Source organism: Pinus tabuliformis, chromosome 6 (assembly GCF_031772625.1).
Source record: "Pinus tabuliformis cultivar Carrire ecotype Pingquan chromosome 6, CPIR1, whole genome shotgun sequence".
NCBI lineage: Eukaryota > Viridiplantae > Streptophyta > Pinopsida > Pinales > Pinaceae > Pinus > Pinus tabuliformis.
This window is the reverse complement of record NC_142292.1, coordinates 1,181,408,762-1,181,425,020: the sequence shown is the minus strand read 5'-3', so window position 1 is coordinate 1,181,425,020 and position 16,259 is coordinate 1,181,408,762. Positions and strand designations below refer to the sequence as shown.

The 16,259-nt window shown below is 42.9% G+C and overlaps 1 protein-coding gene across 2 annotated transcripts in view; it reads left to right on the top strand.

The window, feature by feature from the left end:
• Positions 1-16,259, top strand: part of LOC149262979 (peptidase uncH-like) — a 485,862-nt gene that overhangs the window by 51,736 nt on the left and 417,867 nt on the right. The window contains exons 3-6 of one of the 2 annotated variants that reach the window (XM_089425556.1): positions 1,098-1,202; positions 1,339-1,410; positions 1,696-1,843; positions 2,253-2,332. In XM_089425556.1, the coding sequence (XP_089281682.1) occupies positions 1,098-1,202; positions 1,339-1,410; positions 1,696-1,843; positions 2,253-2,332 (405 nt within the window). Of the gene's footprint in view, positions 1-1,097; positions 1,203-1,338; positions 1,411-1,695; positions 1,844-2,249; positions 2,333-16,259 lie in introns of both variants that reach the window. The other variant, XM_089425550.1, reaches the window with a different exon arrangement.

Here is a 16,259-nt window from a genome sequence, read left to right as displayed (position 1 = left end):
TGGGTCAGATCCCGCGTTATCCTCCCTGCCTACAGTATCATACGTTTCTTCTTAAACATAACATCATTCCATTGTACAGGAGAAACAAAAGGAGAAATATACCTAACAGTAAACTATGCCCAAAACATTTTGATAATTGTACATTTCCAGAATACAAAATTGTTTCAGACTTGTGTCAAACTACACAACAGTCAGTTGTATCCTATCAAGATGTAATTGATCCTTACTGTTAAACTGTTATGGAGAACAAGCCATCCAAATACTCGATTCTTAACAGAAGAATGGAACTTCCAAAATTATGACATCTCCAGAGCCACCTTGATTCATGATCACGGACATTCCAGTTCTTGTTCAGATGATCAGCCACTGAAAATGTTGGCTGGATGTTGTTATAGAGTTCCTTGGTTTTGGTTGTCCATAAATGGCTTTCCATAAGACTGTTTCCAATACCCTTCCAAATGGGTCCATTAATATCCAATCTTAGCTTGAACAAAAAATCTTCTGGAATTGTCTGACATATGGCAGTCAAATCAAGTTGTTTAGCTGCCTGAAGTTTTTGAAAGTTGGCTGGATGTTGTTATATAGTTCGTTGGTTTTAGTTGTCTATAAATGGCTTTCCATAAGACTGTTTCCAATACCCTTCCAAATGGGTCCATGAATATCCAATCTTAGTTAACTTGAACAAGAAATCTTCTGGAATTGTCTGACATATGGCAGTCAAATCAAGTTATTTAACTGCTTGAGGTCTTTTGAAAGAGATTGCTAAGAGAGCCAGTTATCTACTTCACTGTCCTATAAATGATAAATCACTCCGCATAATCATTTTCCTGCAAAGGAAGGAATCATCCTAAGTTTTTCTTATTATGTTCAGAGGATGAACAGGTTTCTCATGGGTTTGGATTCCTATTTATACCTTTTTATCATTATATGACGAAGAACGCACATGGTAAACTTTCTTGATATTGACTTTAGCTTCTGTTTTGTTCGATGAACAAATATTGCTGTCTCACAAGCAGCAGCAAATTGTGTATTTCCTAAACTGGCAACTTTATGAGCTTTAGCACATAGTAACATTTCTGTGTTTACCATAACTGCAGACCATGCACCGATTGCACTCACTCCAGATTATGGAGCACCTGTGGTGCGTTATGCTGATGGAGTGATGGATCTTCACTTAGGCTGTTATATTACTGTAAGAGAAGGTTAGTGAGTTGATAAGATGTTGGCACTGCTAGAGTAATTTCAATTGTGCAACACTGTCAACATGTTCGTATTAATTCCAAAGGCACGTTATTATTATCAAAGGTTTTCATTTGTGAAATGTATTTTGGTGAGCAGACCATCGGGAAAGTGATACAAATCCAACTACAACAATTGTTTCTGTGGAGCTCAATGGGGCTGGCATATCAGGTTTTTCTCTCCATCACCATGATATCTTTCTTATTTTTTTCCATTTATAATTGTCAGAGATAGACTTGTGACCTCACTTTGTTCTATGTCCCATTTTGTTTCCATTCTCAAGTCTCATTGACTTTTCTTTGGTCACGAGTGGACATTGATATGTAAGTTGTAAATCAAGATTCAGTCAAGGATCTCAATATGGATTAGTTAGATTTCAATGAAGCAATACTTTCATAAGCTTGAAATTTGTGTACTGCTGATATAGTGAGTTGTGGGAATTTGTGGCTTGCTTAGAACCACATGTATTAGTCAGTGGCAGCGATTTCTATGCTTTTCCACGCTTGACACCAGATGGGGGAAAGATGGCATGGATTGAATGGAATCACCCACATATGCCTTGGGACAAATCAGAACTTTGGGTTGGCTACATGTCTGCAGAAGGGTGAGTGGCTGCCATAAACTTGTATAAGATGAGACCATACTATTTTGTGTCTGGGCAATTTTAACAACACACATGATTTCAATCTGAAATGTCTATTTATTTTATAATGCACTCTATGGTAGTTATATCAATCATGAGATGACAGACAATTGATTTCAACAACACATAATTTCAATCTGAAATGCCTATTTATTTTAGAATGCACTGTATGGTAGTTATACTAATCATACTGTGTCAGACAAATGATTTTAACACTTCGGGAGTGATAATAAGGGTCAGAATTTCCCGTGGTTTCATATTTATGGAAGATCAACGAATTCTTAAATATTTATGAGATTATGTTATTTTTATTAACTATGGATTATAAATTATAATATGTCTTGATACATTTCTATATTTTTTGCAGTAGGGTTGAGAAACGGATATGCATTGCAGGCAACGATCCAACTATGATAGAATCCCCTACTGAACCAAAGTGGTCATCTCAAGGTATTATTGATGCTCCAATAAGGAACCAATTAGCATGTTATAAATATTTGAATCTTGTACCTCACATAGAGATATTGTGTCATGGCTACAAAACCCAGTTATAATGTTTTCACTTAACATCACAAATTCTTGTATTGGTAGTTACAAACTTACGTAGTTAGCAATTGTCAAAGGATTCGAAGGTCATCACAAATTTCATTTGGGAATTACCACACTGACATCATAACTTGTATTGGTAGTTACAAACTTACGTAGTTAGCAATTGTCAAAGGATTCGAAGGTCATCCACAACTTGATGCATGGGCATGGTGATAGCTTTACAGAACTCTATGTTGGTGGGGTGTCACAAGGGATCTCAGCAAGGCTCCTGTCAATGGTTATAGCAAACATACCTTGGGCAGTAGTTCACTGTTCAACTTCTTAACAGAAACTTGCTCTTCTTTTATCATAGAAAATGGCTCTTCTTTTATCATTTTATTTTTTTATTTGGATGTCGCTTTATTAACCCCCAGTTCTGACCCTTTGCACATTTGGAGGGTCAAGGGCCATCACATTTCATCAGGCTGGTATTCAGAGGTATTTCTAGAGATAGATTTGCATGAGCCATGTGTGGTGCCTTCGAGTTTAGTTATGGGTTTGGTTCAGTGGTGTGATCCTGATTCAGAGACAGATATTACACAGGTTTTCTATCAGATTTCTAGAGAATTACTATTTTTGGCAGTGCTCCTACATTTTAGAAGACAGGGTTTGGAGACTTGCATGTCAGTGATCATAGTATATTTGAGATCCTTGCCAGCTCACGATTCCAATGAGCTACTCGGGGGACATGCCAGATAGTGCTACTTTTAGCATGGGTTACATGTCAGATCTGATCATGTAGTATGATAGTATCCCTTTTCTAATCCCCAAATTTTGTAATGTTTTTAAAGGATGATATTGCTGGAGGGCCAGCATGGATGTCTTGCCAAGACTATTTGATGTAAATATCCTATTTAAGTAAATCATAAATTGCCAAAACTGAAGAAGAGGAAAAACCCATATGGATCCCAATGTTTGAAAGGAAAGCTTACTTGAAGAAGTTAGCAAGGGAGATTGGGAAGTTTCCTATCTTACCTGAATTTAATGTTTCTGACCCTTGATGTTCTAATTAAACCATCCAACTGCCAGGCAGTTATGGGACGAGCGGGGGGTGGTAGTGTAGGTTACCAGACTGCCCAAGCATGGGATGTGTACCATGTTGTAGACTGTAGTCCTGGTTCACTTTGCAGCCCAAGGAGGTGGCCCCCAAAGCTCTCATGCATGAGGTAGTGCTGGGGAAAAGGGAGGAATTTCATTGTGACAAAGAGGAGATTGAGTAAATTTGAGCATAAAAATCCCTGTGAACTCGTTGTGAAATCAATGACCTATAAACCTGTGTGTATTGGGGACTGCAGAGGTTGTGAAAAGCAGTGTTGCGATTTTATCCATTTTCCCGATAATATTGCCCGATTATTACGTTTTTTTTTTCAAAAAAATCGCTAAAAAATTGCGTTTTTTCGAAATAATCGTGATTCGATGGGTAAAAATCATCATGCTCCCAGAGAATGCGTTTTATAAGGAAAAAAATGAGTTTTTTTTGTCATTTTTAGTAGACAGCTGCGTGGTTTGAGAGCTGAGGAGGAGAGGAAGGCATCTACTAGGGCAGAGGAGGAGAAAAACAAGAGATTTTAGCATCCCAAGCAAGAGAACTTAGTCTTTGGATCAAATTTCTTCAGCAAACCGTGGTTTCCAGGTATGGACACCAAATTTGGCCATTTTGTTTTGGTTTTTTTCTTGTTTTTGCTTGGGTTTCTATAACCCATTCATTATCAATGATTTTTGAGTGGATTTGATGGTGTTTTTTTTTTCATTTTTGTTGCATAGAATGGAGAGAGTTCATTTTGGATTGAGTTGAGGTTTTTTTGTTTGTTTGTCAAAAATTCAATGTATTGTGTCATGTATGTAATTTTTTTTTTAATTTTTGTAACTTGCAATTCTTATTGTGCCATAGGTTCAACTTCAAATTTATTCTTACATTAAAACTCAAGAGTTCAACCAAGTTAAAAACATGCCAAGGAAATTGGACCCTCTGTGGGAATTTGGTGAACCCGATGGAGGGTTTGATAGAATGAACTTGTCTTGCAAGTTGTGTGGGCAACATATGTCAGGGGAGTTTATAGATTGAAGTATCACCTTGCACAAATCCCTGGACATGATGTAGGGCCTTGCGCCAATAAAAATGTGGAAATCATCCGAAGAGCCATAAGATCATCGGAAGAATTAGAGCAAGAGAAAGTTACCAAAGCAGATCCGAAGAAGAAACTAGCAGAGAGAGTGTTAGGAGGTGAATATGGAAGTGGCACTGGTTCTACTTCAGCATCAATGTCTACAACCAACCCTGTAGCTACTTCATCGTTTTTTGTTCCTAGAACCACGCTTGGTTCACAACCATCTATCACTTCAATGCTTAAAAAAAATGAGAAAGAACAAACTGACAAGTTGTTGGGCAAGTTTCTCCTTTGGAGTGATATTCCTTTCAACGTTGCAAGGAATAATCCATTTTTCTAGCCTGCTGTTGATGCTATTGCAGTTGTTGGCCCAAGGTACAAAATCCCTTCTTATGATGACTTTAGAGGCCACATTCTTCAAGATGAAAAGGTTGACTGCACCAAAAGATTGGAGGATTTTAGGGCATCATGGACACAAACAGAATTTACTGTGATGTCAGATGGTTGGATCGACCAAAAGGGGAGAACCCTTGTAAACTTCTTGGTTAGTTGTCCCAAGGGGACAATGTTTATGAAATCTGTTAATGCATCTTCACATATCAAAGATGCAAAATTATTATGTGATTTGCTAGATGTGTTTATTTTGGAGGTGGGTGCAGAACATGTTGTCCAAGTCATAATGGACAATGCTGCAAATTATGTTGCTGCTGGCAAGATGCTTATGGAGAGGCATCCTGCTTTATTTTGGACACTTTGTGTTGCACATTGTATTGATTTGATGTTGGAGGACATAGGAAAAATTTCCTTTGTCAAAGATATTGTTAACTTATCAAAAATCATTACAAAATTTATATATAATCATGCATATGTGCTTAGTTTGATGAGAAAATTCGCCAACAACAAGGAGTTGGTGCGCCCTGCCATTACACAGTTTGCCACCAGTTTCATATCTCTTCAATCCTTCTTGAATTCTATGTGGGATGTGAAGAGAGTGTTTCTTTCAGAGGAGTGGCGTGCTTTAACATTTAGCCCTAAACCAGAAGGAGAGGCCATATGTAGATTAGTTTCTTACCAGGAAAACTTCTGGGCGGGAGTGTAGGAGGTGTGCACCATTACTGAACCGTAAAGGTTCTTCGATTAGTTGATGGTGAGAAGCCCACAATGGGCTATTTGTATGAGGCCATGGATAGGGCCAAATAATCCATTCGAGCCTACTATGATGATAAGGGAGATGAGGGGTTTCAGAAACAACTCCTCCTATGGGAAGTGATTGATGAACGATGGAACGACACACTCCATCGTCCCATTCATTGTAATATTCCTAACCCAGAATATTCCTCAAACCCCACCAAAAACTCCAACTAAATATGTGCAAATAATATAATAACCTAGAAGTGATAAAATAACAGTGGAACAACATATAATAATGTAAACCAAAAATATAAGCAGATACACAAGAAATGCAGCGAGAAAGGCTAAGCCATTTTATTATACTGAGCAATAAAATGAGTACAAGAGGTGATTAGACAGATGGCACCTCGACTTGCACAAGGCAAGTGAAGAAATACTCTCAGAATGACAATAATGGCCTCTCTGCATGGAGTCGTGGACACTGCTACTTCTAGAAAACAAATGATGATTTGGGGCTGCTCCCCTCTTCAGAAAAGGCTGAATCTTTGGAATCGGGCTCTACTCAAGAAACCCAGAAAAACCCAGAAATCTCTCCTGGAATGGCCGATCCCCGAAAATCACCCCCCCTTTGGGTTCTGCGCAGTCTCTTAGTGCTCTGCGCTGCCACTGAATGCAACCCTCCAGAAATATGCCTGAAACTCCTGCCAAAAACTCTCCAGCTGCAAGGGCTAATCCCCTGATCTATCTCCCAACACAACACACACTGCAAACCCCCAAACCAGAATTGCGTCCCTCTCATAGTACTGCGTAGTCCTTTAGAACTGCGTCCCTCTCCTAGTGCTGCGTAGTCCTCCAAAACGCTGCCACTACAGATGCTGAACTGCTGTTGTATCTACTGCTGAAATGCCAATGGAAATACCTTGCCTGAGTGGGCACTTGAAGTCCCCCGGGGCTAAGGGTGAGATCTCGGAACGGAGACACTCAATGCACTAAACAGTGCTGCAGACTAGCTAAACAGCCAGCGTGCTCAGAAGTCGAAACGACTAGCTCAAAATGCACATAAATGAACGATCAAAAATGAGGGGGCTCCTCTCTATTTTATAGGCTCTGCCTCTGACAATCCCTAGGCTCACCTCCTCCTGCGTGCTTCTCCTCTTGCCACGTGTTCTTCCCTCCTGCAAAGTCTCTCCATGTGTCTGTGTGAACTCCATTTCTGCTTCCCCCTTTGGCCCCCTTGGCTCCCTTTTAAGTCACAATGTTGTGCTACCTAGGAAGTGACGTTTTATTCTAAAGTGAGTTATGTCCCCCTTCCTCACTTTTTATTTACAAATAACTATAGAAGGCAAAAATTGAACAAAATCGAATATTCCAATTAGCCATAGCTAATTAGGAATATTACAGTCTCCCCCGGCAAAACGTTGCTTGTCCTCAAGCAATTGAAGTGATGGATGCTGCAAGATCCTCTCACTCTCCCAGGTGGCATCCTCATCTGGCAAATTCTTCCACCTCACCAAGAATTCTCGGACCGTCCTGCTCTGCAGTTGCTTCTCCCTAGTATCAAATGATGGCCTCCGGCTGCAATACCAAATGCCTCTCGTCATCCATGGGTGGTAGCTCATCTGTCACTGTCACCTGCTGCCCCAATGCCTTTTGCATGATACATGGAAAACGTTATGAATCTTGCTGCCTTGGGGCAACTCTAACTCATATGCAACCTGTCCAATCTTGCGTATCACCCTGTACGACCCATAAAAGCGGGGCTTAAGCTTCTCAGCCCCCTTCTGTTTTAGTGACGACTGTCGGTATGGCTGTAACCATAGGTAGACCATGTCCCCTACCTCGAATTGTCTCTCCACCCGACCTTTGTCAGCATATAGCTTCTGCTGGTTCTGTGCTGTAGCCATGTTATCCTTGAGAGCTCGGAGAATATCCCGAATCTCTTGGATCCATATCTTGGCTCTGGGAGCCTTGCTATCACCAAACATCATGTCAGCAAAAGATAAAGGATGATACCCATATAAAGCATAGAATGGTGACATACCAATGGACATGTGATGTGAAGTATTGTAGCAGTACTCCCCTAGATGCAGCCACTTCAACCATGCTCGCTGCTGCCCACTAACATAGTTACGCAAATAGCCCTCCAGCCACTTGTTAACTATCTCTGTCTGCCCATCCGTCTGTGGGTGATAACTGGTACTCGGTGTCAACTCCGTCCCCACCAACCGGAAAAGCTCCTGCCAAAACCCGCCCATGAAACGACTATCCCTATCACTGACGATGGTCTTAGGAAGACCATGTAGCCTAAAGATCTCTCTAAAGAACAGTTCGGCCACCTGTGCTGTTGTATAGTGTGCGGATATGGCAAAAAAGTGTGCGTACTTTGTCAGTCGGTCAACGACGACAAAGATGCAATCCTTGCCCTGTACCATGGGCAACCCTGTGGTGAATTCCATCGAAATACTCTCCCATTTCCCCTCCGGAATGGGAAGAGGCTACAATAATCCCGCGGGATGGCTCATCTCTCCTTTGTTCCGCTGGCAAACATCGCACTCTCTGATATGCCGGAGTACGTCCTCCTTGAGGCCCTTCCAGGAGAACATCTCTCTAATGCCCCTGTAGGTTTTGGTAAACCCCTGATGGCCTGCCAATGGTGAATCATGTGATGCCTGGAGTATTTTCTTCTTGAGCTGAGACCCCTCAGTCAAGAAGATCCGATCCCTGTAATAGATGATCTCATCGATCACCCTGAACCTGTCATTTGCCACCTGTTCGTCCAGAGTCTCACATGCAAACTTGTCTTTGGAGTACTCTACTAAGAGTCGAGCCCTCCAGTTTGTATCCAAGCTCATAAGAGACAACGTGGCTGGTCTACGTGAAAGGGCATCTGCTACCACGTTGTTCTTACCCTTGACACACTCAATGTCAAAGTCATATGCTTGGATCTTATTGATCCACTTCTGCTGCCTCTCCTGCAACTGCTTCTGCTCCAAAAAGAACTTGAGGCTGTTGTGATCAGTCCTCACCCTGAACCTGTTCCCCACCAAATACTGCCGATACTTAGCCAATGCATGCATGATGGCCAGCATCTCCTTGTCGTATCTAGAATACATCTCGTGTGGAAGGAACTTCCGGCTCTCAAAGGCTATAGAGTGACCTCCCTGCATCAATACTGCGCCGATCCCCTCTTGCAACGCATCACACTCCAAAACAAATGGTTGCGTAAAATCTGGCAATGCAAGCACTGGGCAGCTGCTCATAACCTCCTTGAGCCTGTCAAAGGCTCGCTGCGCTGTATCCGACCAACTGAATGCCCCCTTCCTCGTCAAATCTGTCAGGGGTGCAGCACGCTGTGAGAAACCTTTGACGAACTTCCGGTAGTAAGTCCAAATGCCAATGAATCCTCGAAGTTCCGTCACGTTTCTCGGCTCCGGCCATTCTCTGATGGCCCCGATCTTCTCCTCGTGGACTCTCACTCCGTCCACTCTTATGATGTGTCCCAGATACAACATCTCCGTCAACCCAAACTCACACTTGGAGAGTTTGGCATAGAACTGCTGCTCCTGTAAGATACGCAATACTGTCTCGATGTGCTAGAGATGCTCTTCCCAAGTCCTGCTGTAAATGAGAATATCATCGAAGAATACCAACACAAACTTCAAGTGACTACGGAAGATGTGATTCATGTAGGACTGAAATGTAGCTGGGGCGTTGGTTAGCCCAAAAGGCATAACCAAGAACTCAAAGTGCCCATAGTGACACCTGAAGGCGGTCTTGGGAATGTCCTGTTCCCTCACGCGAATCTGATGATACCTCGATCTCAAATCAATCTTTGAGAAGAAACGTGCCCCTCTCAACTCATCGATCCTGGGTATGGGGTACCTGTTCTTCAGGGTCTTCTTGTTCAGGGCCTTGTAGTCAATGCACATCCTCAGTGCACCGTCCTTCTTCTTCACCAACACCATAGAAGAAGCAAAAGGACTCGTTCTCGGCAGAATGTGCCCAAGAGCCAACAACTCCTGGATAGCCTGCTCAATCTCGTCTCGATAGGCCTTGGGGTGCCTATAGGGGGTGGTGATCACTGCCTGGATGCCTTGCTCAAGCTCGATAGTGTGCTCAAACCCCCGATCTGGTGGCTGTCCTGGTGGAATCTCTCCAAACACTATGGCATATCGATCAAGGATGGACTGTATCTCTAGATGTACCGTCTGCCCTGTGGTCCTTGCCTCTAATGCACGCAGTTCCACTGCCCACTCTATGTCTCCCTTCTGGAAGACTGCCTCCATCCGATGAGCCGAAACAGTCTGAGGCGGATATGTGTGCTGTCCCCGTATCTTCTCATGCCTCCCTGTCTTCTCATCATCCCACTCCATCTCTAGGGTCTTCCAATTTGTCGTGACCTTCCCTAGAGTGATAAGCCACTGAACACCCAGTGTTCGTAATATCGACCACGAAAAAGTGGTCAGTCAATGTGTAGGTGCCCATCGTCACTGAAAGCTCTGGGACATAACGAGCACATGTCATGGTCTGATCTCCTGGGACTAATACTGAAAACCCATCAAAGCTCTCTGTCTGAATACCTCTCTGCTCAACCATCTGTGCATGGATGAAGTTGTGGGCTGCCCCACTGTCAACCAAAACTGATACGCGTTGGCCACGTATTGTCCCTCGTACGCGTAGCGTCAGATACTTTGGAACTCCTCGCAATGCTGCAAGGGCCCCTCCGGTGGGTGCAAAAGATGCACCACTTGCTGTTGGTGGTGGAGGTGGCAAAGGTCCCTGTATGGCATGGCTATCTCCTGCATCCACATTCTCCTCATCATCCTCTTTCCACTACTCTCGGAGAAGACCTCAATGAAATGTGCCTTGCCAGCAGCACATCTATGCCCTGGTGCCCATGGCTCCTGACATGTGAAGCACAACCGCTTCTTCTTCAGCTCCCTCTTGACATCATCGTCAATCTGCACTCGTCCTGGATCCTCCCCCTTTGGAGGTGGAATCCTCACATCCTTCCCCTTAGACTGGAAAGTCTGTCTCTGGGGGTAAGGTGTCCGGGTACTGGGTAAGACATCCTGTAGGTCCCAGGTCCTGTTGATAGCATCCTAAAGGGTGGTCGGTCTAGCGGATCTGACTAGACCCCGAAGTAGCTCTGCTAACCCCTCAACATACATATAGATCCGCCGTGCCGTGGATAGGTCTGGCACCATCACGGAGACCCTCAAGAAATCTGCAATGTAGGTCTCTGAGTTCCCTGTCTGTTTGAGCCTCGTCAGCTCAACGAAATGCTGCTCTGGATCCCTCCGATCAAATCGCTCCACTAGTCTCTTGGTAAACTCGGCATATGTCGTCATTGTGGAGTGCCCCAGTGTAACCATCCCATGAAACCACCAATCTTGGGCCTCCCCATCTAAATGCAATGTTGCCACCTTGATGGCCTCTACCTCCGACATCTGGTTAAGCTGGAAATAAATGTCCAGCTTTTCCACCCAATACTTTGTCGAACTGTTTGATGAGCCATCAAACGTAGGCAAGTGGAATCTACTCGCTGCACGGTGGGTGTCGCCATCATGGTAATGCCGGTACCCTCTGTGATGGTCGCGGGGTCTGCTATCCCGCTGGAGCTGAACAAAATCTCTAAATGAGAGGGCTTCCCTGAACTCCTGCCCATAGGCCTGGTACTCTGCAAAATAATCGCCCATATGTCCGGGCTCTGCCTCTTGCTGGGCTACGGCCCCCGTGTCTGTTCCTAAGAAAGTGGGCATGGTAGAGCGTGTAGGGGCATGTGAGGCCACCTGCTGCGCAATATCACGCTGCTCTGGCAAGTGATGGGATGCACCTGATCCCTCACCAACCTGAAAAACTTGTGGGCTCTCACGCTGTCTGGCCTCTACTGCCGTGAATCTCTGCCACATCACCTTAATCTGCCTCGACAGATCCTGCACTGATTTGAGGAGCATATCCGCAAATATCTTCCCGTCCTCGTCGGCCATTTGTTTTGCGTCCACTACTGGCTCTCTCTGTTCTGCGTCTACCACAAGCTCCACCCGTTCTATGTCCACCACAGGAACACAATCTCCCTCCCCTCCCTCCCCGTAGGTATTCTCCAACCTACGTCTAGTGTCTCTATACCTCCTACCTCTGTAACAAATGTAGGGTTTTTCCCCTGGTGTCATACATTGCTAGCTCCACAGGCTGAGCCAGATCTATGCTCTGATACCACTGTAATATTCCTAACCCAGAATATTCCTCAAACCCCAGCAAAAACTCCAACTAAATATGTGCAAATAATATAATAACCCAGAAGTGATAAAATAACAGTGGAACAACATATAATAATGTAAACCGGAAATATAAGCAGATACACAAGAAATGCAGCGAGAAAGGCTAGGCCATTTTATTATACTGAGCAATAAAATGAGCACAAGAGGTGATTAGACAGATGGCATCTCGACTTGCACAAGGCAAGTGAAGAAATACTCTCATAATGACAAGAATGGCCTCTCTGCATGGACGCTGCTGCTTCTAGGAAACAAATGATGATTTGGGGCTGCTCCCCTCCTCAGAAAAGGCTGAATCTCTGGAATCGGGCTCTACTCAAGAAACCTAGAAAAACCCAGAAAGCTCTCCTGGAATGACCGACCCCCGAAAATCACCCCCCCTTGGGGTTCTGCGCAGTCTCTTAGTGCTCTGCGCTGCCACTGAATGCAACCCTCTAGAAATATGCCCGAAACACCTGCCAAAAACTCTCCAGCTACAAGGGCTGATCCCCTAATCTATCTCCCAGCACAACACACACTGCAAACCCCCAAACCAGAACGACATCCCTCTCACAGTACTGCGGAGTCCTTCAGAACTACGTCCCTTTCCTAGTGCTGCGCAGTCCTCCAAAACGCTGCCACTACAGCTGCTGAACTGCTGATGTATCTACTGCTGAAATGCCAATGGAAATACCTTGCCCGAGCAGGCACTCGAAGTCCTCGGGGCTAAGGGTGAGATCTCCGAACGGAGACAGTCAATGCACTAAACAGTGCTGCAGACTAGCTAAACAGCCAGCGTGCTCAGAAGTCGAAATGACTAGCTCAAAATGCACATAACTGAATGACGAAAATGAGGGGGCTCCTCTCTATTTTATAGCCTCTGCCTCTCACAATCCCTAGGCTCATCTCCTCCTGTGTGCTTCTCCTCTTGCCACGTGTTCTTCCCTCCTGCACAGTCTCTCCATGTGTTTGTGTGGGCTCCATTTCTGCGTCCCCCTTTGGCCCCCTTGACTCCCCTTTAAGTCACAACGTTGTGCTACCTAGGAAGTGACTTTTTATTCTAAAGTGAGTTATGTCCCCCTTCCTCACTTTTTATTTACAAATAACTATAGAAGGCAAAAATTGAACAAAATCGAATATTCCAATTAGCTAGAGCTAATTAGGAATATTACATTCATGCTGGAGGGATCTACCTGAACCCCACATTTTCTTACCCATGTGGGTTCTTATTTGATGCTGAGATCATGGATGGATTCTTAACCTGTGTTTAGAGGATGGTGCAATCTCCAGTAGAACTGTTGAAATTTGGTACCGGAGGACAGGTGGTTCCCTAAGGCTTTGATCTTTGGCCTAAGGAAAAGTGTCCAAAAGAATTTAATTTTTCTCCTAAAGTAACTTTATAATTTTTATAAAGCTAAATCTAATTTGAAAGTGACTTTAAGTGATAAAGTTACTAAGTCTAATTTTAAAGTGACTTTATAAAGTCAATGAAAAATTAGAAAGGAAAAGTGACTTTGGAAATAAATGACTAAGTGGGTCTTTATTAAAGTGGGGTGAATTAAAAAATAGAAAGTGAGATTTAAATGAGCATTTAATCTCAGCCATTGATCTAAATCTATTTCAGCCATTGGATTTAGGGATCACCCAAAAGTCATTTAGGGTTGGGTTAAGGGAGGAAAAGGAGAAAAAGATCATTCATTCTTTCATGAGCAGATTGGGAGAAGGAGAGCAAGAGAGCAAAGGAGATTTCTGGACAAGGAGGAGAAAGAGGCAGCAGTTTGGCACACATACCAAGGCAGCACTTCAGCAAATCCGTACAGCTCAAAGAACAAGCAGAAAAAGGCAGATTTAGTGAGCAAAACAGTGAAGAAATTGATTTTCAGCACGAATATCGAGGAAGCGATTTTCTGCACGAATTTCGAGGTCTGTCCGTACAAGTCCGTACAGTTCGCACGGTCCGTACATCCGTACGTCCGTACATCCGTACGGCCCGTACAGCTCGTACATCCGTACGGCCCGTACAGCTCGTACAGCCATTTTCCAGATTGTCTGTTAGCTGAAAAACAGATAAGTTTGCTTGCTGGAAAAATTTCTGTTTTGCTGATTTTTTGCTGAAAAATTTTCTCTGTAAAAGGCAGTTTCCAGAAATAAAGAAGAGCTCTCAAACTGGTTTTCCCCAAGAGTTGTAGGGGGTTTTTCCAGGGTCAAGTTGACCAAAAATCACTGAGTTTAAATGTGTTTTTATGGCTGTTTTTTAATTGCTGATTTTTATTTATGCAATTTCCAGCATTCTGAAAAATTTCCAGAATTTGTGTTTTCAGCAATATTTATTTTTTTCAGTCTGTTAAATGTATGGCTATGGGAATGGGCATTTAACTACATGGGAGAAATAAGGTGAAACTGAAAACCGGGGTGGGGAAACAGAAATTTTTACAAGAACGTGCAGAAATCTCCAAAGAAATGGAGATATACAAGATGGCAGGTGGCACATTTGGCTTTGAGATGGCTGTGGTTGATAGGAAGACTTAAATGCCAGGTATTTTTTAGTTTGTTTCAAATTTCATTGTCTCTTCAAGTTCATAACTTCATACTTTGCTTCAACTTTCAAATTTTATTTTATTTTTCTTATGTTTATCTTATTTGTAATTTTGTTGTAGATGCATGGTGGACTTGCTATGGTGCTAGAATACCCCATTTGCAAAAGCTTGCCATTCGTATCCTCAGCCAAACATGTAGCTCCTCAGGATGCGAGCGCAACTGGAGTATATTTGAAAAAATACACAACAAGAAGCGCAACAAGTTAAACTTAAAACTTAAAATATTTCAAATTTCCAATTAATTTTTTGAATTCATTAAATAATATTTTTTTATAATTATTATTTTATGATCTTTGTACAAGTTGGAGTCCCAGCGACTTAATGACATGGTCTACGTTTACTACAATCTTCGATTGTGGGTGAGGCAATCTGAGAGGATACCTGATATGGATGCCATCTCATTGGATGGGATTGACACCACTGCTGCATGGAGGGTTGAGGCTGAGATGCCTCTCATGGAGTCTACTGATGATTGGTTAGAGCAGGATGTAGTGGAAGGCGTAGAGGAGGAGGAGGAGGAGCAACAGGAGGAGGAGGTGACACCACCTACCCAGGCTACCTCTACCACTAGTAGAGGATGTGGTCTACCTTCTCTAACTCCTACTTCTTCAGCTTCTAGAGCACAACAGAGTCCACTACCAACTCCACCGGCATCTACATCTAGAGGGAAAGGGAAAGCTATTGCATTTTCTCGCAAGAGGGGCAGAGGAAATCAATAGTATTAGTTATTTGGTTCATTTCATTGTATATGACATTATGATTCATGATATGAGATACATTATTTTATTTTTTGTTGATATTTTTGAGACTGAGTTGGGACTTAGGAGTCAGGACTTACTATTCAGGACATGATTCACTATTATGTGTGATGTAGCACTAGAAATGATATTACACATCTTATATATTAGTTATTAAATCATATTTATGTGTCGATGTATTTATTTTATGTTGTAGATGCTTTAGATGTTAAAAAATTTGAAAAAAATGAATATTTTTGTATTTTACGATTTTTTCCGATTTTTTCCAATTTTTTCCCCTCGCCAATTTAATCCTGATAATGACTTTTGCAACATTGGTGAAAAGTGACTTTGTAAGGGGAGACAAAATTCGCCCTTGGAGTCGCGACAAACCTATGAGGGAATCCCTGTCTAATTTTGATTGAAAACCAATGAGATGAAGAACTTAGATTGAGTTGGATAGACTAAAGGAGTTCAATTGTTTGGTTGTATTGTGCACAAGAAGCTTTGGAAAGAGGGAGGATCGCTAAGGGGTCTCCTTGTTGAGATTTGGTAGCTTGGGAGGTACTCCAAGCCCAAGGGTTTCGAGTTTGGAGTTTGGAGCTCCGCAAAAGTGATTTGTGGGCTTGGAACCCAAGGTGTGGGCTTTGCACCCAAGTTGGTGGGTGTGAAATCATGAGGCATTTGAATGATTTGACACATCGAGGTGTTAGAGGACCCTTAGAGGAGAAAGGGGCAGCAAAAATCACTCAAATCCGAGGTGTCTATCATGAGATGTTAATTTTTCTATGTTGCTTGTGGGTTTTGTGGCACATAAGTCAGGTTGGCTTGGTGTGTTGGTGTGCCCCAAGACATGTTTGTTGACACCACATGAAAGTTATAAATAGAAGTGAAGTGTGAGGCATTTGAGCATCATCCAAGTGTATCTTCTCATGTGAAATACATCTCTGAGGTAACCG